The sequence below is a fragment of the Oryzias melastigma genome, linkage group LG18 (genome assembly GCF_002922805.2).
Source record: "Oryzias melastigma strain HK-1 linkage group LG18, ASM292280v2, whole genome shotgun sequence".
In the NCBI taxonomy this organism is placed as follows: Eukaryota; Metazoa; Chordata; class Actinopteri; order Beloniformes; family Adrianichthyidae; genus Oryzias; species Oryzias melastigma.
In genome coordinates, this window is record NC_050529.1 from 4,215,308 (window position 1) to 4,236,418 (window position 21,111).

General features: G+C 38.8%; 3 protein-coding genes across 4 annotated transcripts in view; all 3 read left to right on the plus strand.

Moving 5' to 3' along the window:
- The window catches only part of LOC112139943, a 4,695-nt gene extending 3,126 nt beyond the window's left edge, over positions 1-1,569 (plus strand). For both annotated transcript variants that reach the window (XM_024262813.2, XM_036216800.1), the window contains one exon: positions 38-1,569. In XM_024262813.2, the coding sequence (XP_024118581.1) occupies positions 38-820 (783 nt within the window). In that variant the 3' untranslated portion in view covers positions 821-1,569. The remainder of the gene's footprint in view (positions 1-37) is intronic.
- Positions 1,570-5,980: 4,411 nt separating this feature from the next.
- Positions 5,981-14,075, plus strand: LOC112139932 (mucin-5AC). Its single transcript, XM_036216771.1, has 4 exons — positions 5,981-6,445; positions 6,744-7,060; positions 7,241-7,267; positions 8,410-14,075. Exons 2-4 carry the CDS (start codon positions 6,755-6,757, stop codon positions 11,353-11,355), a joined length of 3,279 nt encoding a protein of 1,092 aa, XP_036072664.1. The 5' UTR covers positions 5,981-6,445; positions 6,744-6,754; the 3' UTR covers positions 11,356-14,075.
- Positions 14,076-17,271: 3,196 nt separating this feature from the next.
- On the plus strand, positions 17,272-20,425 carry LOC112139947 (endonuclease domain-containing 1 protein; the record flags this gene model as incomplete). The annotated part of the gene is given in 4 exon segments (XM_036216813.1): positions 17,272-17,330; positions 18,316-18,632; positions 18,807-18,833; positions 20,055-20,425. Coding segments are annotated over 3 exon segments (704 nt in total), but the record flags the coding sequence as incomplete, so codon positions are not given.
- Positions 20,426-21,111: the final 686 nt, after the last annotated feature.

Genomic DNA, 21,111 nt, shown 5'->3' on the forward strand with positions numbered 1-21,111 from the left:
CTCTTTGTAAATAATGTTGTTATCTTTATTTTTGCAGCTTCGACAGTCAGACACACTGAGAAACCAGGCCACTGACAGTGATTATAGCAATAACAAGAGGTACCATAAAGGTCATTTATATCCAAACTCTCATGCACCAGACTGGGATGCTAAACGCTCAACGTTCACTCTGACAAATGCTGTGCCTCAAGTAGGAACTTTCAATGGTGGTAAGTGGGCTCAAGTGGAAAAACGGACCAAATGTTACATGGAAAACAACTGCATCAATGCAAGCGGTAAGATTGAAGCCTTTGTGGTGACTGGAGCAGAACCGGGTAATGAGACACTCAACAACAAGATCAACATCACATCCAAGATGTGGTCGGCTTTCTGCTGTCATAACAGTAGAGATGATGTGTGGTATTCTAAAGCATACTGGGGAGACAATGTGCCTAACAGTAATTGGAGAGAAAGTTCTTATGAAGAAATGAAGGCTACTTTTGGCATAAAGATTTTTCCTGAAAAGTGTTCTTTCTTAAATAATGTGGATTCCAGTAGAACACATCCTTGTGAGAAAGAATATCCATTCCAGTCTGAAATCACAACCGACACTGCCCCTCCCAGCACCACAGACCATTCAAGTCCAGCAGAAAAGACGACTTGTCCTCCAAACTCAACACCAGCGTCTCCCATGACGCCAAAAACGACCACCACTCTAGCAGCAGCCACAAAGACGACTCAACCGACCAGCATCACCTCTAGATATACATCTGTTATAAACGAGGAAGACTGTGAAGACGATGAGGAAACGAACAGGAAGAGGTGTAGGAGTTGGGGTTGAAGGAGATGGGGTCAATTATTAACGTGATCTTCAAGATTTTAAAGTGGGTTATGATGGATTGGAGGCTTTTTCAATAGGAACTTCAATGGTAAAACCTTTCATTAGCTGTATTTAACATCATTTTCTAATGACAACATTTACTTTAAAATCATGAATAGGAACAAACAACTCACAGGTTGACTTTTAAAAACACAGCAATGGATGTCAACAATACTTCATTGATCCATCGCTGTTTTATAAAATAAATCAAAAACTGATTTCTGATAAATGAGAGATTGTTTTTTCTTTTGCATTGTTGAGTTTCCATTAGAGAAATTTAGTATCACAAATCCAATTTGTGCAATTTCATAGTGAATGGAAGCACAGCTATTGTTTTTATTGTATTTAGCCCATTGATTTACTTATAGCTACATTTTATATAAAGTATCTATAATCTTCAATATTCTAGAATAATAAACTGTAAAATTACAAATGTTTCTAATGTTGATTTTATGGCAAAGTTGTAATTTTTCATTGAAAAACTTGTTCCTTGTGTGTTCTTTGATTTGATTTCCTCAGACGTTTGTCAGAACTGTTTTCTTTGTTTAAAGGTGGAATGAGACATACGGCTTCAGTTAACATGAAGGCTTTACATGTTTGATTTTAATTTTATCTTTTTTCCTTATTACTACTGCTTTTATGTTTTAAAAAAAATCTATAAAAATTTTAAGAAAGAAGTTTGTTTTTTCTCATCTTCATGTTTGGACTGGAGGGAAATTGGGGGCAGAACACATGTTCTTGTTTCAGCAGAATTTACCCATGAATCATCACACTGGATCCATAAGTTTAAAGGTTTTAGCTACAAGAAGCTCAGCCCGAGTTCTACAAAGTTCTGTAAGGAGTTTCTGTGTTCAAATGTATATAAATCTATTGTGTGTTTGAGGCCCACCACCTGGGAGTCCTGGTTAAAACGGCCATGTGGGTTTGTGCTGGTTCTGGAAGGTGACCGCTCAGAAACTGGACCCACTGGAGGGAGAATCCTCAGTTAGAGGAGCTGATTACATTAGTTCTTTGAAAAGACAAACACATGAACTTTTACTGGGTCATTCCAGATTAAAAACTTGACACCTAAAGTACTTTTTGTTCCCATTTCTGAAAGTCAGGACGGTTCTGAGAACACAAACCCAACGCCTGAAAAGAGTCCCAGTGGACCGGAAGACCAGAAACATACAGTACTTATGTTCAAACATTCAATGCAATAACATCTTACTCAGACTTTAGCACAAGAAGAAATGAAAGTATTTAAAAGTGTAAGCCCCAAAACTAAGTAAATCTATGCTGTAAAACAACCGAAATACAACTCAAAACTCATCAAAATCTTTGAACGGTTAACTAACCACTTAGTAGAATCACTGGCGGGACATTGTCCCACCGTCCTCAAATGAGGACATTACTTTACCTACTGATAAAATGTGTAACATTTAAACTCCATTTGAAACTACAGACAGTATTTTCCGAACAAAAAAAATGGATACTATTTTTACTTGGGACATTTTTCTTCTGATAACTTGTAGAAGTCTTTTGCTGACTTTCCTGGGATTTTTTTCCCACTGATACTGGTGTAATTCTGGGAAATCACCACAGGATGAAGGAGACATGTTTCTAAATGTAGATAAAAGTTATAAAAATTGAGAATTATTGTTCCAAGAGGTACAAAGGTGATGTCCTCGTGTGAGGACTCGGGGTCAGAGGCTAATGTAGACTGGCTCATTCTAGTCTCGTGGAGGCTTTTTTCAATAGGATCTTCATTGGTAAAAGCTCTGGTAACACTTTACAGTAAGATTCCTTAACAAGCTTTGTTAACACATTAATAAGCATTATTAATGTTCTTATAAGGTGTTAGTAAGACATTTATTGGTGTCATAAGCTTAATAAGGCTTATTAAATTCCTAAGTTAACACATTTACAAGCATTATTAATGTGTTAATATGATGCTTATTGTTACATTTATTACCATCGTATACGTGGAACAAATGAGTGTTAACAAGCTTAATAAGAACAATTAAAAAAAACTTGTTAAGCAAGTTTTTTTAATGGTTCTAATTAAGCAGGTTGACTTTGTCATAGTTCCACCCTCTGTTACAACCCCTAACCCTGCTGTCCCGACTACAACTCCCATCAGCCACTGCTATGGGTTCCCATCTGCAGATCTAGTTTCCATCATCATCAGTACCATCCTGCATTTATACCCACCTCAGCCATTTCCTCAGTGCGAAGTCTTGTTTTTGCCTTGTAGACAGTCTGAGCAGGTTTCCCTTGTTTAATTTTACTGGTGTTTGACCTTTGCCTGATTTTCCTCGTTATCCTGCCTTGCTTCTAGTTTTTGATCTTAGCCTGGTTTTGACTACGCCTCTGCCTTTTCCATGGCTGTTTTTTAATGGAAGTCAATGAGCAGAATGTTCTGGAGGTTGAGTCTGCTTTGAGTGGGTAGAGAGGAATTCTTTAAGACATTATTTTCCCAATGAACCATAATAACTCCACCACTGTTTGTCACAGAGTCCTGATTTTTTTCATTAAAATGTAGGAAAATCTTTTCAGTGTCATAGAATCCAACTCTTAGGGTCATGGGGCGAGCACTTTCACCCCTACAGCCCCGAAACTGAGACCATTTTCCCTCAACTCTCCAATACCTGTCCATTGTAAATCTGAAATTTTTTTAGACAAAATTCTGGTTTTAGTTTGTGATTGTGGAATCAAATTTGACCCCAGAGACCTGAAACCAGCACATACGGTAGCCCCAAAGATTGGGTTTTATATAAAATACAATGATTTTGAAATGTGAAAATAAATGAATAATGTAAGCATTTGTTTTAAAGGAATTACATTTTCCATTAAGCCATTGGTTTGTATTGGATTGTCCGCTCAGCAGGAGATTCATTTTTCTGATCAATTTCACGTAAAGCCTTTATGCTTTCGACAAATTAAATGTATGTTTTAATCTTGAAAGAGTTGCTATTTTTGAATAACTACATTTTACTTCGCTTAAGATTTTTTTATTAAGTTGTTCATTAGAATGATGACTCTTTGGGTTGTTTTTTAAAAATCTCTTTTATAGACAAATGTGTGATATATATATATATATATATATATATATATATATATATATATCACTTTGCTATGACATCATTTTAACATCAAAGCTAAGTCACAGACTACTTTGTTTTATGGATAGATTAGCATCATATATGTATCTGTTTATGGGTGTAAAGTGAACCAGAAAAAAGTTTGCTGTACACTGAAATGTTGAGGGCATATTGGATTTCTGGCCGCCATATTGGATTTTAGGCAAACATCAGGGTGGCCCAGAAGCTTATTTTTAAAAGTATGCCCCAAAGAAAATGAATCCATTGAGAATATCTTGACTGGAAGGGCCATTTTTGTCTGGCTTGGACCTGCCAATTACCCATGAATCATCACAGTGGATCTATAAGTTTAAAAGTTTCAGCTACTAGACACTCAGGCTGAGTTCTACAAACATTCACCTGCATTAAAAAAAAGTTTGTGTTCATATAAATCCATTGTGTGTTCTTGAGGATAAACTTTGTATCACATTTGTTATGCTTTTTTTTAAACAAGAAGGGAGACAGAGAGGGACCTCTGCCATTTGGGAGTCCTAGTGAAAACTGTCATGTGGCTTTGTTCTGGTTCTGGACGGTGACCCATCAAAAACTGGACTTACTGGAATGAGAATCTTCAGAAAGAGGAACTGACTATATTTGTTCTCTGAAAGGAGAAAGATGAACTTTAACAAGAATAAAACTTGACAGCTAAAGTACTTTTTCTTCCCATTTCTGAAAGTCAGGACGATTTTGAGAAAGCCAATGCCTGAGAAAGGTTCCTGTATCAGACCGTTAAACCACTTAGTGGATTGGAAAGCCAGGAACATGCTCGATATACTGTCCTTAACTTCCAATATAAATGCAATAACATTTCACAAAGATTATAAGAGAAGATAAAAAACAAAATATTGCAAAATTTCTTGGCGTGTAAAGCTGATATGATAAGCCGCAAATATTTGCGACAGAATTGGCTACATTATATAAACAGTTAAGAAACTATGGTCCATCATAGAGTTCGTAGTTTAGTTTGTAGGATATTAATTGTTTTACACCATGATACAAATCAGTTCTTTAAATAAAAAAAACAATGTCATATTATGGATTCTTTTTTCACATTTCGTCTCTACCCAGCCAGTAAGGTCAAGTGGGCTCATATGGTTTACAAGGAACCAGAAAATATAAGCCCTCATTAAGTATGTTGCAGTTTCAATGGTAGCTCTACATTTGCTCAAATTTACTTAAGTACAGACACATTTACTTAAGTAGAGTTAGCTCACTGTGCTAGCACGCCCCCCAATGGACAGGGTACCATACTAGCAAGCTCTGCTGAAGCAAGCCAGCGAGCTCCACTGCAGCATGCTTTCAAGTTCCTCTGTAACATGCTAGCAAGCTCCGATGTAGCATGCTGTTGAGCTCCTCTGAAACAAGCTAGCGGCTTCTCTGTAGCATATTATCAAGCTCTGCTGAAGCAAGCCAGCGAGCTCCACTGCAGCATGCTTTCAAGTTCCTCTGTAACATGCTAGCAAGCTCCGATGTAGCATGCTGTTGAGCTCCCCTGAAACAAGCTAGCGGCTTCTCTGTAGCATATTATCAAGATCTGCTGAAGCAAGCTATCAGGTTCCTCTGTAGCATGCTAGCCAGCTACATTGTAGCATGGCTATTGAGCTCCTCTGCAGCAAGCTAGCGGGTCTTCTGTAGCATGCTAGAGAGCTCCACTATAGCGAACTACCAAGCTGCTCTGATGAAAGCTAGCAGGCTCTATTGCAGAATGCTAGCAAGCTCCGCTGTAGCAAGCTCGTGAGCTCAACTGTTGCATGCTAGCAAGACTCTGGCGTGCTAGCGAGCTCTGCTGTATTAAGCTAAGAAGTTCCACTGTATTGAGCTAGTGAACTCTGTTGTAGTGAGCTAGCAAGCTCCACTGTCCACCAGGCAGCTGGAAAGCATAGCGAGCTAACCCAATGAATGTCCCCCTAAGTCAGTGTGTGCAAACACAGGTGGATCCACCATGGAGACTGTGAATGAACCCAATGAGACCACCATTTTCTGCCAACTTTTAAACCATATGGAGCTGACTCTGCCTTCCCGTCTGGGTAACAGGTCAATGTTTCAACAATGCATGTTGAAAGTAGTTTCTAATTTGTTCATTCTCTTAGAGTTTTGTGTTTCCAGTTTCCCCAATAAATTTTAGATACACTGAAAATTGTCCCCGTAGTATGATTCCACATGCTTGATGGACTTAATCATCACAATTTAAAATGAGACATCTGTTTGAGCTTCCACAAACGTTCTAACCCGTTTTTAGGAGAAACATATCAGGACTACTTTTCTTAGAAGTTTGATTTAAGAAGGAAGTGAAAATGAATAAAACAGGACGATTTCACAACTCTGACACAACGTGAAAGATCCTGTGTGTGTGTGAAAATGTTGCACATTGAGAAAAAGAAAGTAAGAGAGGAGATACAAGTCAGGATCAGAGCAATGCAGATGTTCATCTCCTCACCAGCCTGAACCTGGTTTGTTCACGGAGGTAAGACTTCTAAAGTTTATGTTCATGACCTTCAGACTGTCAGAAGTCAGAGTTGTCCTCCTGCTTAATTTATAGCACCTATAAATTAATTTATCTGCAAATTGAAAAGTTTAAAAGCGATCTGCAAATTTTCTTGTTGGCAAAAATCAGAAGTAGTTTTAGTTTAATTGAAAAGTTTCAATGAACTTTCATTTAAATTTTTAAATTATTAATCATCATTACCTATTATTTTGTTAGAGTATCTGAATTTGCTCATTCTGTGTATTTATGAAGTGATTTTCTTTTCTGTCTCTGTCAGAGAGTGAAAAGATGCTGCTTTTCCTGCTCCTGGTGTTCCTGCCCGCCGTTCCCATAGAAACAGAGGTGGTGGAGACTTTGGCCGACTGTCCCGGTTTCTTTGTTGAAGAGACACCACCAGAGATCCCAAACATCTTAGTGGGGGGAAACATCCGAGACCAGAACCGCTACAAAGTCATCTGCCAAACCTTTGGAAACAAGAGAAGATTTCTGACGCTGTACGACACAAAAAACAAGATTCCAGTTTTTTCTGCGTATCGCTTCACAGGAGCGCCAGAGGGAATAATGGAAGATAACCTTTGGAAAATAGAACCTCAGGTAATTCTGTTTTCTATGTTTATAAACTGCTCTACATAGAAATGAGATTATGTTTACTTTGGAATAATCTAGAAATATTTATATAATACTTAAGGATTCTATCTCAAATTAAAATTTTGCGTCTTTAACATATTGGGTTTTTTGTGTTTGAAAATAACATGTATTTTTTTTCCTTTTCAGCTTGACGATGATAAAAATCTGAGAAAGGTAAGCCCTCATCAAACCAGGCATTTGCTTCTTTAAAGGAGTTACAGCTTTCTTTCTGAGAGAAAATCCTTTCTTAACTACGGTGGCCATCAAAGCTCACAAAAATGCAAAAGCCACAACACATCGGAAATGAATGACTGACTTTTTTTTTTTTTTAATCTTCATTCAGTTTTAATCTTATTGCTTGAAACTTTTAGAATTAACCCAAGCAGGCATAAATAAAAATAAAGCTGGGGAATTTTATGCTTTTCTTTTAACTTTTGCGTTCTTTTCATTATTGTTTTGATTTGAAATACAAGTATTATAGCCATGGAGCTGGAGGACCACGGTTGCTGGCAGAACAAGTGAATGTTGTCACCCAGGCTACTGATCCCTGGGCAGTGGAGGTTCCTACGCTAGCCGACCGGAGATTGGCTGTCCGGTAGCCACTCCAATGGCAGCCCGGCAAGCAGAACCCCTGGAGGAAGTCGTGTCGGCTCCGATCACAGCTGGTGGCTCTCTTATCCGGGCTGTAATTGAAGTGGTGACCAGGCACTCTTTGTTTTTTGAGCTGTGATTGAAAAAAACACCATTATGGTCAGGAGCTCTCTGTTTGCCAGAAACCTGACTCCCGACCGTAGAACGTATAAACGTCCGCTGCCCAGGGACCAGCAGCTTGGGCGGCGCCGTATGCTAGCTAAGCCTGACGCTGGGTGACAATGTTCACTTCTTCTGCCACAGAGCTTTCCAGTGGCTACGGTTCTCCAGCTCCTTGGCTTTGATGTTTTTATTTCAAATCAAGACAATCATTTAAAAAAAAAAAAACTTTTCAAAAACTGATTTATTTTTATATATCTCCTCTCGGGTTAATGCCAAAAGTTTCATGCAATGCCAGCCTAAATTTCATGAAATGTAGAAAATGCTCAGTTATTCATTTCTGTTGTGTCGTGGCTTTTGTCTTTGTGCTATGTTTTTTTTGTGTGTGTTTCCGTTTTAGCTTTTAGCTTTACTGTTTGATTTTAGCTTTTTCTTTTCAAGCAGGTGTTTCAGAATAAAATAGTCTCTTTGTAAATGTACTTTACATCTTTAAGAAAATAGTACGTTTTTTTTTTGTTTTTGTTTTTGTAAATGACTTATCAACTTTATGATTCTAACTCTTACAGCTGGAAGATTACAACCAGGCCCTAGACAACGATTACGATAATAACCTGGGCTACAACAGAGGTCATTTATATCCAAACTTTCATGCACCAGACCCAGATGCTCAACTCTCAACGTTCACTCTGACAAATGCTGTGCCTCAGTTAGAAGCTTTCAACCATGGTAGCTGGGCTAACATGGAGGAATGCACCAAATGTTACATGGAAAACAACTGCATCAATGCAAACGGTGAGATTGAAGCCTTTGTGGTGACTGGAGCAGAACCGGGTGAGAAGAAACTCAACGACAAGATTAACATCCCATCCAGGATGTGGTCGGCTTTCTGCTGTTATAACAGTAGAGACGGTGTGTGGCTGTCTAAAGCATACTGGGGGCACAATGTTCATGACACCTGCCCTAACCTGGAGGAAAGGTCATGTGACGATATAAAGGATACTTTTGGTATTCAGATTTTTCCTAAAAGATTGTGTTCTTTCAAAAAACCAAAAACAAAACAAAGATCCAAAAGATCAACATTTTGTAGAAGGAGTGAATGTGAATGCTTGTTGGAAAACTCGACCACAACTGCCCCTCCCACCACCACAGACAAAACCTCAGAAAAAACTACTTTTCCTCCAAGAACAACACCAACAACTGTCACGACACCACAAACGACCACCACTCTAATGACAACCACAAAGACGACTAAACCCACCACAACCAGCACCACTAAATCCACTAAATCCACTACCAAGAAACAGAAAAAAGACAAAAAAGAAAATAAAAATAGAAACACTGGAAATAAAGGTGGTGGACAAGGTGGTGGTGGAGGAGGATTAGGAAACTTTCTAAAAATATTTGGGATTTCTTCTGCTGTTTTAGGAGGAATTACTAGTGGCATAGTAAGTGCTATGACACCAGTTGCAAGTGGAATAGGAGGTGTTGTTGGACCAGTTGCTGGTGGCATAGGAAGTGTTGTTGGACCAGTTGCTGGTGGCATAGGAAGTGTTGTTGGACCAGTTGCTGATGGAATAGGAAGTGTTGTTGGACCAGTTGCTGATGAAATAGGAAGTGTTGTTGGACCAGTTGCTGATGAAATAGGAAGTGTTGTTGGACCAGTTGCTGATGGAATAGGAAGTGTTGTTGGACCAGTTGCTGGTGGCATAGTAAGTGGTATCATACCACTTTTTGGAGGATTTTTTGGTGGTGGTGGTGGTGACAGGGAAAGAACATATTCTATAATCAACTACAAGTCTACTGATCCTCCAAGCAAAACTGTGAAAACTGTCTTGACTACACCACAAACCTCCATCACTGTACCAACAAACAATTTAAAAACCACATCCACTACATCTGCGACCCAGACAACAAATGACGATATTACAGGGAATGAATTTAGTAAAGAGACTGGAGAATCACCCTCATCACTTTTTACACCAACGACCATCGAGTTTGCTTCTCCTGACCAAACACCTGATTCAGCAACTTTAGGGAAGACCGTCTTGACTACACCAGAAAGGATCACTGTAACGACAACTAATCAAAAGATCACAACTACTACATCTGAAACCCAGACAACAAAGGGTGATAGTAAAGGAAATGCATCATCTACATCCCTTCCTACACTACCAACCATTAAGTTGACTTCTTTTCCAAGTGAAATACATGATTCAACAACCTGTAGAAAAACAGTCTGGACTACACCACAAACACCCATCACTGAACCAACAAAGCATAAAAATCCCACATCTATCACCAAGATTACAGAGGAAGTTAGTACAGAGAATGATTCAACCACATCTCATCTTACGCCAACAACCATCAAGTTTGCTTCTCCAAACCAAACACCTGTTTCAGCCACTGTAAGGACAACTGTCAAGACAACACCACAAACACCCGCCACTGTACCAGCAACCAATGAAAAGACTGTGTCTTCCACATCTGTGACCGAAACAACAGATGGTGATAGTACAGGGAATGAATATTCTACATCATTTCTTACACAAACAACCAATAAGTTGTCTTCTCCAAATCAAACACCTGTTTCAGCAACTGTAAAGACAACTGTTGTGACTAAACCGCAAACACCCATCACAGTACCAACAACCAATGAAAAGTCAACATCTGTGACCCAGACAACAGATGCTGATAATACAGGGAACAAATATTCTACATCATTTCTTACGCCACCAACCATCAAGTTTGCTTCTCCAAACCAAACACCTGTTTCAGCCACTGTAAGGACAACCGTTTTGGTGACACCTAAATCACCAATCACTGTACCAGCTACCAATGAAAACACTGTGTCTTCCACCTCTGTGACCCAGACAACAGATGGTGATAGTACAGGGAATGAATACGGAAAAGTGACGGACAAATCTTCAACACCACTTCTTACACCAACAACCACCAACTTTGCTTCTCCAAACCAAACACCAGTTTCAGCTATTGTAAAGACAACCGTTTTGACTAAACCACAAACACCCATTACAGTACCAACAGCCAATGAAAAGTCAACATCTACTGATGCTGATAGTACAGGGAACGAATATTCTACATCATTTCTTACGCCACCAACCATCAAGTTTGCTTCTCCAAACCAAACACCTGTTTCAGCCACTGTAAGGACAACTGTCAAGAAAACACCACAAACACCCGTCACTGTACCAGCAACCAATGAAAATACTGTGTCTTCCACATCTGTGACCCAGACAACAGATGGTGATAGTACAGGGAATGAATACGGAAAAGTGACGGAAGTATCTTCAACACCACGTCTTACACCAACAACCAACAACTTTGCTTCTCCAAACAAAATACCAGTTTCAGGTACTATAAGGACAATCATTTTGACTAAACCACAAACACCCATTACAGTACCAACAACCAATGAAAAGTCAACATCTGTGACCCAGACAACAGATGACGATAGTAGAGGGGATGCAGATCTAAAAGGGACCAGAGAATAATCTACATCACTTTTTACACTGACCATTAAGTTTAATTCTCCAAACCAAACACCTGTTTCAGCAACTTTAAGGACATCCGTCCTGACTACACCAGAAACACTCATCACTGTACCAACAATGACATCTACCACGTCTGTGACCCAGACAACAGATGAACATGGTGTACAGTAGGCTTTATCTACATCTCTTCTTTCTCCAACAACCTTTATTTTAACAAGCAGCCAGATGCTTGAAACATTTTCTCCTCCCACATTTGCACCTGAAACTTACACGGCCAGCCAAACACTGACAATCTTCCATCAAGTCGATTCAATCCATCTGATTGGCCTGATCCCCAAAGACAGACCAACTGAAGATGATGATTATTACTACTACATTTACTAAAATTACTTTAATAATGCCCTAAATAATCAAGCACAATATAACTTAAGATGCAATCAAAAACATTTTGCTTTTTAATATTATTATAAATGTACTTGTGTGCCTCCCTCTGTAAACCAATAGATACATTTTTACTTTAAATATAGCTAATGGTCAAGAAAAGGACACACCACTTTTTCAACCAATGACATCTTCACAGATCATGTGGTGGCTAACAGGGATTGTAAAAATAACAGTGAAAACCTGTGTGCTAATCTGGGTCTTTAGGAAAACAGGAGTCTGAGTTTCTATTTTTGTGTTCTCTGTGTATATTTCTTTGATTAAATATAAACTGCTGAAAGCAACGTTTTGTGTTTTGTCAGTAACTCTACTGGATTTTCCTGAAGTCTGTCACATTTTAACATTACTGTTCTTTAATTTTTGCCTTAATTATTGTTTTATCCAATGTTGGATCTTTCTTAAATGAAAAGAAGAACTTCAACCACACAAGTGTTTTTTTTTCAACTTCCTCTATTTCTCACCCCTTAACCCCAGATTATTGATTTTTTTCTGTATTTTTTCTTATATCAGTAGATTAAGAAATTCTGTTTTCTGTGCATTTTATTTAGATGTAATCAAGTTTGGTATTAAAAGATCTTGTTTATAATTCTGCTTTTGCGTTTTTTATGAATAAGTTTTATTGTTTATAGAAAATGTGTTGAAATTTGAGATGTTCATCCCCATATGAATGAATGGGAAATTCTTCAACTTCTTTAGTAACACTTTGCTTGAATGGTTGAAACTTCATCATATTTGCTAGAGAAGCTCTTAACCTCTTAGGACACCGGAATCAAACACCCGGCCCGCCAGATGGCTCACTCCAAAAAAGAAATTTTTATTTATTTTTTTTGTAAAATGCATTTTATTCAAATACATTGGCCTCTGCGAATGAATGTGTAATAATAAGTGTTTGACTTGGTTGTTTGAGGCAATTTTTTCCAACTGAGAAAAAAACAAGGCAAAAATAAAGCAATAAGTTGACCATGGGTTATTTTTTTATTTTCTTGAACTACTGTACGATTAAAACTGTGTTACTGAGTATTTCTTAATTCAAACCACGTTGGATCAGAAAACCAGATGCTAAAAAGTTGCAAAACATGTATATAATATGTATATATAATATGTATGTATAAAATATGTCTAAAGAAATTGACAAATGATTCTTGATTTTAGCTAATAACTGCACAGTCATAATTAGAAGGCTACATGGAGTTATTTTAACAAAATGAAATAATATAGGAGTGGGACTTTAAACTCTAAATGTTCAGAATTCTTTGTGATTTACATTATTACAGTTTAAGTTCCTTTAACCTTTTCAGTAATTTCTGGATTTACAGTGGAAGTCAAAGAGTGGAATGTTCTGGAACTGGAGTGAGGATTTTTTTCCTGGACATTTTTTTCCTGACAAGCCATCATAACTCCATTGCTGTTTGTCACAGATTCCTGATTTTTTTTTTCAGCAGAATGTTGAAAAATCCTTTCAGTTTCACAGAATCCAACTCTTAGGGTCAGGGGGTGAACAACTTTCCTCCCTACAGCTCCAAATCTGAGACCAACTTTACTCAACTCTCCTATACCTGCCCATTATAAATCTACCGACTTTTTTCCTCCAAACATTGTCTTTAACTTGCGATTGTGAGATCAAATTTGACTGTAGAAACCTGAAACCAGCACATATTGAAGCCCAAAATGTTGGATTCTTACAAAATTTCAATGATTTTAAAATGTGAAAGGATTTTAAAAATATGAGCATTTGTTTCAAGGGAATAAAATTGTCCACTAAACCATTGGTTTGTAAGGGATTCTCCAGTCAGTTGGAGATTTGACTTTAGATTTCTGATCAATTTCACATAAAGTCTTTGTGCTTTCAACAAATGAAATGTATGTTTATGGATTTCTCCACTTCTTGTCTTGATATAGTTATTATTTTATAATTAAAACGTCATTTTATACCACTGATGGTTTTGTTTTTTATTGAGTTGTTCATTAGACTGACATTTTTTTTAAATCTCCTTTAGAAACAAATGGGAATTTTTGTCACAGTATTTACCAATAATCACAATATGAAATCACACACAACAGTAAGAATTTTTATTTTAACCCCTTAAGGGCATAAAAATCAGTTTTCATCTACTTTTAAATTCATCTCTGCATTTTTAATTTGAAAGACAACCTGTTTGCTTATTTGGTATCATTTTAATCTGCACAATCTCACCTATGTGACACAACCTTTATTTAGTAACTTGTGCGCACCAGTGACTATACTTTTTTTTTTATTTCTATTTTTAGAAAAAAAATTCCCAACTACTTGGTTGAGCAGGCAGTTAAAAGGTTACCTGCAAAACTTAATGTTTATAAATGTAACAAATCTAATAATAGTATAGGTTGTTTTTTTCTTTTCTTTCAAATTTTCTAGACAATAAACTAATTTAAACACACAAGTTTACTGTTTGTTTTGACCCCAAAGCCTAAAATAACTATTATTTTACTGTTAAGTCATTTTTTCACACTGATCACAAGTTTCTATTTTCTTATTTTGTTTTATCTGCCTTTTATTTTTGTCCTGTCAGTTATTCAACCTGGAAAACAATAAAATAGTTTTTCCTTCTCACAAACCTGTGTGTAAATCTACTTTTCACTCTCAAAACTTGTTTATTGGAATTTTACTTTCTTAGTTTTATTTTTTATTTTTTTGATCTGTCTTGTGTTTGGAGAAATCATTCCTGTACTGGACTTCACCTGGACTTTACCTTTCAAAAACATATTTTACTAGAATTTACAGAGAGGTCATCAAAGGAAGAACTGAAAGCTCATTAGAGGGCAGACAGAAGGTCTGAGAAGACTTTGCTTTGTAGCCAGGATCCTGTGAATCAGGAAACGCTTTTTACAAGTAGAGCAGAAGTGACCGCGCTCTGAGAAGTGAAAGTATTTTTTGAGTCAGATGAATTTTTTTTTTAGTTCAAAATAAACTCATTTTTACTCCCATGTTGCAGCAAACCTATTTTAGGAATCGTCTTGTGTCAGAGGTTTCAATTTTGAGCCAAAAAGCTAAAGTCTTCGTCATGCATCAGTACGGAGGTTCTGCAGGTTTTTGGGAGGTCCGGTTCTGTGGACGGTCATAGAAACGACTGGTTGAATCTTAGGGGAGTGCAGGTGTGTCCTGCAGTTCCTTTGATGCACGTATAACCACTTCAAGGAACGTCATGAAAATGGGACGTGCCATTGTGGTGTCAATGGTAAATGTGTTGTAAAGTATTTGACCTCAGTACTGAGACAAGGTGTACCGTGACCTTACACCACACTCATCAGGAGTAAGGTGGATGTTGGGGCTTCTTACTGACCGTACACAAACGCTGTACTCATGGAGTGATATGTTAGTGCTCGTAGGACCCCCAGGATGTCCGCAGACACCACAGTTTCACTGTTTCAGTTCCTCATCTCTGACCACAAGGAGCCCATAAACTGTAACCATAATCTCACTCAGCAGCAGTGATGGATTGTGGGATAGAACGTCCTGAACGTCTGGCCAGACTTTATGTAGCGTCTTGTAAAAAAGGAAATCTAAGGTTAAAATGTCAAAATGGATCAAAAGTTTGTCAGATGTGTAAAATGAGCTGATTCAAAGTTTTGTTTCAGCATCAGGAAAAAGTAGAATTTACCCATGAATCATCACAGTGGATCCATAAGTTTAAAGGTTTTAGCTACTAGAACTCAGCCTGAGTTCTGCAAACATTCACTTGCATTAAACTCTCACATCTCTGGAAGTTCTGGTGAGAACTGTCATGTGGGTTTGTTCTGGTTCTAGGAGGTGACCCCTCAGAAACTGGACTTATTGGAGGTAGAATCCTCAGAAAAAGGAACTGACTGCATTTGTCCTCTGAAAAGAGAAAGATGAACTTTTACAGGGTCACTCCCTTCCGCTCTCCTTGGCTTGTTCACATTAAAAGTGGGGTCATCTGGACCCCACAAGACTGAGAGCTGAGTGTTTTTTTATCATTAATTTTTGAGTTTCACTAATGTCCAATGCAGACATAAAATCCTGTCCATCTTCGTCCACATTTGTTATGGAAGGAATCACATATCAAATATGTGGTTGGAGTCATCTGGACCCCAAAGAGAGCGGAAGGGTTTAAAACTTGACAGCTAAAGTACCTATTTTCACATTTCTGAAAGTCAGGACGGTTGTGTGAGAATCATCTGGATGATAAATATCAGTACAAACAGCAAGAGTCTCGTGTTGTGTTAAAAGCATAAAAATGAGTCTTCAGACGGGTTCTAAAGGTTGGCAGTGACGACATTCTCTGATTAACAATGGCAAATAATTCCAGTCTCTTGAACTAGCAACCACAAAGACCCTGTCCCCTCTGAGCTTTCGCCTGGACCTCGGACCGCTGTATTTCTAGCAAGCTCCTCTGTAACAAGCTAGCAAGATCCACCGTTTTGAGCTAACAAGTTCAACTGTATCAAGCTAGTGAGCTTTACCTTAGCATACTAGTGAGCTCCACTGTAGCATGCTAGCGAGCTCCTCTATATTGGCCTAGCAAGCTCTGTTGTAGCGAGCTTCTCTGTAGCAAACTAGCGAGCTTTATCGTAGCATACTAGTCAGTTCCACTGTATCATGCTTGCAAGCTCCTTTATATTGACCTAGCAAGCTCTGTTGTAGCGAGCTACCGAGCTACGCTGTAGCATGCTAGCGAGCTTCTCTGTAACAAGCTAGCAAGCTCCACTGTAGTGAGCTAGCAAGGTTCTAACCCACTGAGTGTCCACTTAAGCTAATGTGGGCAAACACAGGTGAGGTCACCATGGAAACTGTGGAGAAACCCAATGGGACCCCACATTTTCTTCCCACTTTTAAACCACATGGGGCCCACGTCGCTTTGCTGGCTGGGAAACAGTTGAAGTGTTTCTATGACGAACATTACAGACCATAACCTGCTAATTCTGTGACTAATGAATATTTTTTGCTCCACTGAATAGATGTGTGTTGTTTGCTCCTGTCATGGACTGTCCAGGGGGAACCCCGCCTTCAGCCAACAGTTACTGGGATAGGCTCCAGCAACACCGTGGCCCCAAAAAGGGATTGGGCAGGTTTGGGGGATGGATGGATGGTTTTCCAACTGAACATGTAACAGGTCAATGTTTCAACAATGCATCAGAAAAGTTGAAAGTAGTTTCTGATTTGTTCATTCTCTTACAGTTTTGTGTTTCCGGTTTCCCTAATCCGATGTTAGATACACCAAAAAATGATTCCACTTGCTTGATAAACTTAATCATCACAATTTAAAATGAGACATCTGTTTGAGCTTCCACAAACGTTCTAACCCGTTTTTAGGAGAAACATATCAGGACTACTTTTCTTAGAAGTTTTATTTAAGAAGGAAGTGAAAATGAATAAAACAGGACGATTTCACAACTCTGACACAACGTGAAAGATCCTGTATGTGTGAAAATGTTGCACATTGAGAAAAAGAAAGTAAGAGAGGAGATACAAGTCAGGATCAGAGCAGTGCAGATGTTCATCTCCTCACCAGCCTGAACCTGGTTTGTTCACGGAGGTAAGACTTCTAAAGTTTATGTTCATGACCTTCAGACTGTCAGATGTGACCTCCTGCTTGGAGATTGTTTAATTTATACCATCTATTAATGAATTTGGCTGCAAATTGTAAAGTTTGAATGTGATCTGCAAATTTTCTTGTTGGCAAAAATCACAAGTAGTTTGAGTTTATTTGAAAAGTTTTAATTGAAGTTTTATTTAAACTTTTTATAAGTTAAACTGAATGTGATTCAAGTTATTTATGATTGAAATTTTCATTAAAAAGTAGTAATTTGAGAACTCTGCATTTGAAAATACTCACACCTGCAGGAGCAAGAAGAACTTTAGCAGATGTTTATGTGTTCTATGTACGTCTGAAAGCTTTGTAACAAGCGTACATTCTTTTATCTTCTAAAATAGCAATTCAGTTCTCAGATTTTCTGAATGAAAATTAAATGTTGCAACAGACAGACAAAAAAAAGAGAGGCAGATGTTAGAGATGGGGCTAAGGGTACTAAAGAAATGGCAGAAAAAATGTTAACATCCAGCCCAGGAGGAGGACACTCAAGAGAAGTGGGGGTCCCTCACAAACGTGGTAAACATGGGATCACCCACTGTTGGAATTTTTGAGAGGCTGAGCTCTCGAGGACAAAGACCAGAACCCTTGCCATTGAGGACAAGCCCCCCCCCCACACACACACACACACACATGTCTGAGGTGTATTTAAGACAGAGACAGGAGGAGACCGATAAGTGAAGGGGACCACTGCTAAGTAGCTCCACCCCTATGGTGCATTGCAGGTAGATGCCCTTCCTCCCCCATTATCACCCTAACAAGTTGTTAGGTCGGAGACAGATCCCAGATTGACCCTTGATAAAGCAAACACCCCCACCATAAAAGGGCTTTATAAACTTTTTAGAGCTAAAAATGTTTCTTTTTTGTTAGAGTATCTGAATTTGCTCATTCTGTGTATTTATGAAGTGATTTTCGTTTCTGTCTCTGTCAGAGAGTGAAAAGATGCTGCTTTTCCTGCTCCTGGTGTTCCTGCCCGCCGTTCCCATAGAAACAGAGGTGGTGGAGACTTTGGCCGACTGTCCCGGTTACTTTGTTGAAGAGACACCACCAGAGATCCCAAACATCTTAGTGGGGGGAAACATCCTGAACCGGACCCGTTACAAAGTCATCTGCCAAACCTTTGAAAACAAGAAAAGATTTCTGACGCTGTATGACACAGACAACAAGATTCCAGTTTTTTCTGCGTATCGCTTCACAGGAGCGCAACCAGGAAGACCAACAGGAAACCTCTGGAAAACAGAACCTCAGGTAGTTCTGAATTATTTGTTTATAAAATTCTCTAAATAGAAATAAGATTGTGTTTCATTTGGAATAACATATAACTACTTATTTAATACTAAAGCATTCATCTTAAATTAAAATGTTGCATCATTAACAATTTTTTTTATTAGAAAATAAAAAGTATTTTTTTTTCTTTTTCAGCTTGACAATGATAAAAACATGAAAAAGGTAAGCCCTCATCAAACCAGGTGTCTGCCAGTTCAAATGAGTTATAGTTTGCTATTATTGGTGTGTTTTCAGTGTGTGTGCGTGAGTGGGGGGGTGTTGGGGTGTGTGTGGGGGTGTGTGTCTGTGTGTGTGAGTGAGGGGGAGCTCGAAACTTCTACTGTGAGAGAAAATCATTTTAACTACAGTGGACAAACGGCTCACAAAAATGCAAAAGCCGACAGCACGATTGGGAGGGGAGGGAGATTCCAGGAATGCCGAGGTTAACAAGGGATGAGCAGCAGTTTTCATCTCCACTCACAACTGCTTTTAACCTGAGCAGAGGGCGCGGCTCTCAGCTCAGGGGAGTCCGATTAGATACAATTCTTGCTGTCGCCAGAAATTCCATAAAATTCTTTGAGGCAAATTTCAAATATGAGGGCCGGAATGCGGGCAATTTAGACCAGTCTCCCTTCTGAAGAAGAAAGTCACTCCAACTTGACATCCGTCTTCCGCACAAGTTCAAGGGTCGTAAGGACTCTGCTCAGTTGTGCAACAGTGGCACAGTGCTTCTGATCGACCTGTGAAAGTTCATCTCTGACAGTCTCTATTCCTCGAAGTATCTTCCCACAGAGATCAGACAGCTCACTTCTCACCGTCGTCAGTTCAGACTGATAGATCAGAAATCCTCCAATCCCAATTTTGAGGAATCCAAACATCAGGAACACAGATAGATACACATCTTCGACATCTTCCACAGACAGCTGGTCCAGACACATCAGCCTCCACTTGCCCCATGGATCGTTGGTGGGTCCAGTCTGGGTAGGAGGGGTCCGCTTCCCCGTTCCTTTGCGTGGAATAAATTTTGTCAATTAAAAGACCAGTGGATCAGATCCATTTCCAGAGTTCAGAAAAAAGCAGATTGGTAGTTGCGGGAAAAATAGCAGCTCACAGAAAGAGACAAACAGAACCCTTGGGAGCAACAAAGGAGAGGAGGAGAGAGAGAAAAAAATAAGAGTATCTGTCCTCAGCAAGAACCAAACACGACTTTGGCTTCTATGTAAGCTACATGTTGTTGTGTTGTGGCTTTTGCATTTATGTGAGCCATGTTGGCCACCATACTTAACTTTTAAATTTAAGTTTTCATGTTCAAGTTTGGCTTTTTCTTAACATGCAGATGTTTCAGAACAAAATAGAGTCTCTTTGTAAATGACTTAATCAACTTTATCATTCTAACTTTTGCAGCTGGAAGATTACAACCAGGCTCTAAACAGCGATTACACAAATAAACTGGGCTACAATAGAGGCCATTTATATCCAAACTGTCATGCACCAGACTGGGATTCTAAACTCTCAACGTTCACTCTGACAAATGTGGTTCCTCAATCAATACCTTTCAATGGTGGTAGCTGGGCTAAGATGGAGAATTGCACCAAATGTTACATGGAAAAAAACTGCATCAATGCAAACGGTGAGATTGAAGCCTTTGTGGTGACTGGAGCAGAACCGGGTGGGAAGAAACTCAACGACAAGATTAACATCCCATCCAGGATGTGGTCGGCTTTCTGCTGTTATAACAGTAGAGACGGTGTGTGGCTGTCTAAAGCATACTGGGGACACAATGTTCCAGACAAGTGTACTAACCTGGAGGAAAGGTCATGTGACGATATAAAGGATACTTTTGGTATTCAGATTTTTCCTAAAAGATTGTGTTCTTTCAAAAAGCTAGAAACCAAACAAAGATCCAAAAGATCAACATTTTGTAGAAGAAGTGAATGTGAATGCTTGTTGGAAAACTCGACCACAACTGCCCCTCCCACCACCACAGACAAAACCTCAGAAAAAACTACTTTTCCTCCAAGAACAACAGCAACAACGACCACCACTCTAATGACAACCACAAAACTGACAAAATACAACACATCCACCACCACTAAAAAAGAAAATAAAGATGGAAACACTGGAAATAAAGGTGGAGAGGAAGGTGGTGGAGGAGGAAGCGTTTTATCAATTGATAGGATTATTTCTACTGTTGTAGAAGGAGTTGCTGCTGGCTTAGGAAGTGTTATCGGACCAGTTGCTAGTGGAATAGGGAGTGGTATTGCAACAAATCTTGGTGGACTTTTTGGAGGACTTATTGGTGGTGGTGGTGATGGAGGAAGAGAATCTCCTATCATCAACCCAAAGTTTACTAGTACTGTAAGCAAAATGATGAAAACTGTCTTGACTACACCACAAACCTCCATCACAGTACCAACAACCAATGAAAAGACTATGTATAGTACATCTGTGACCCAGACAA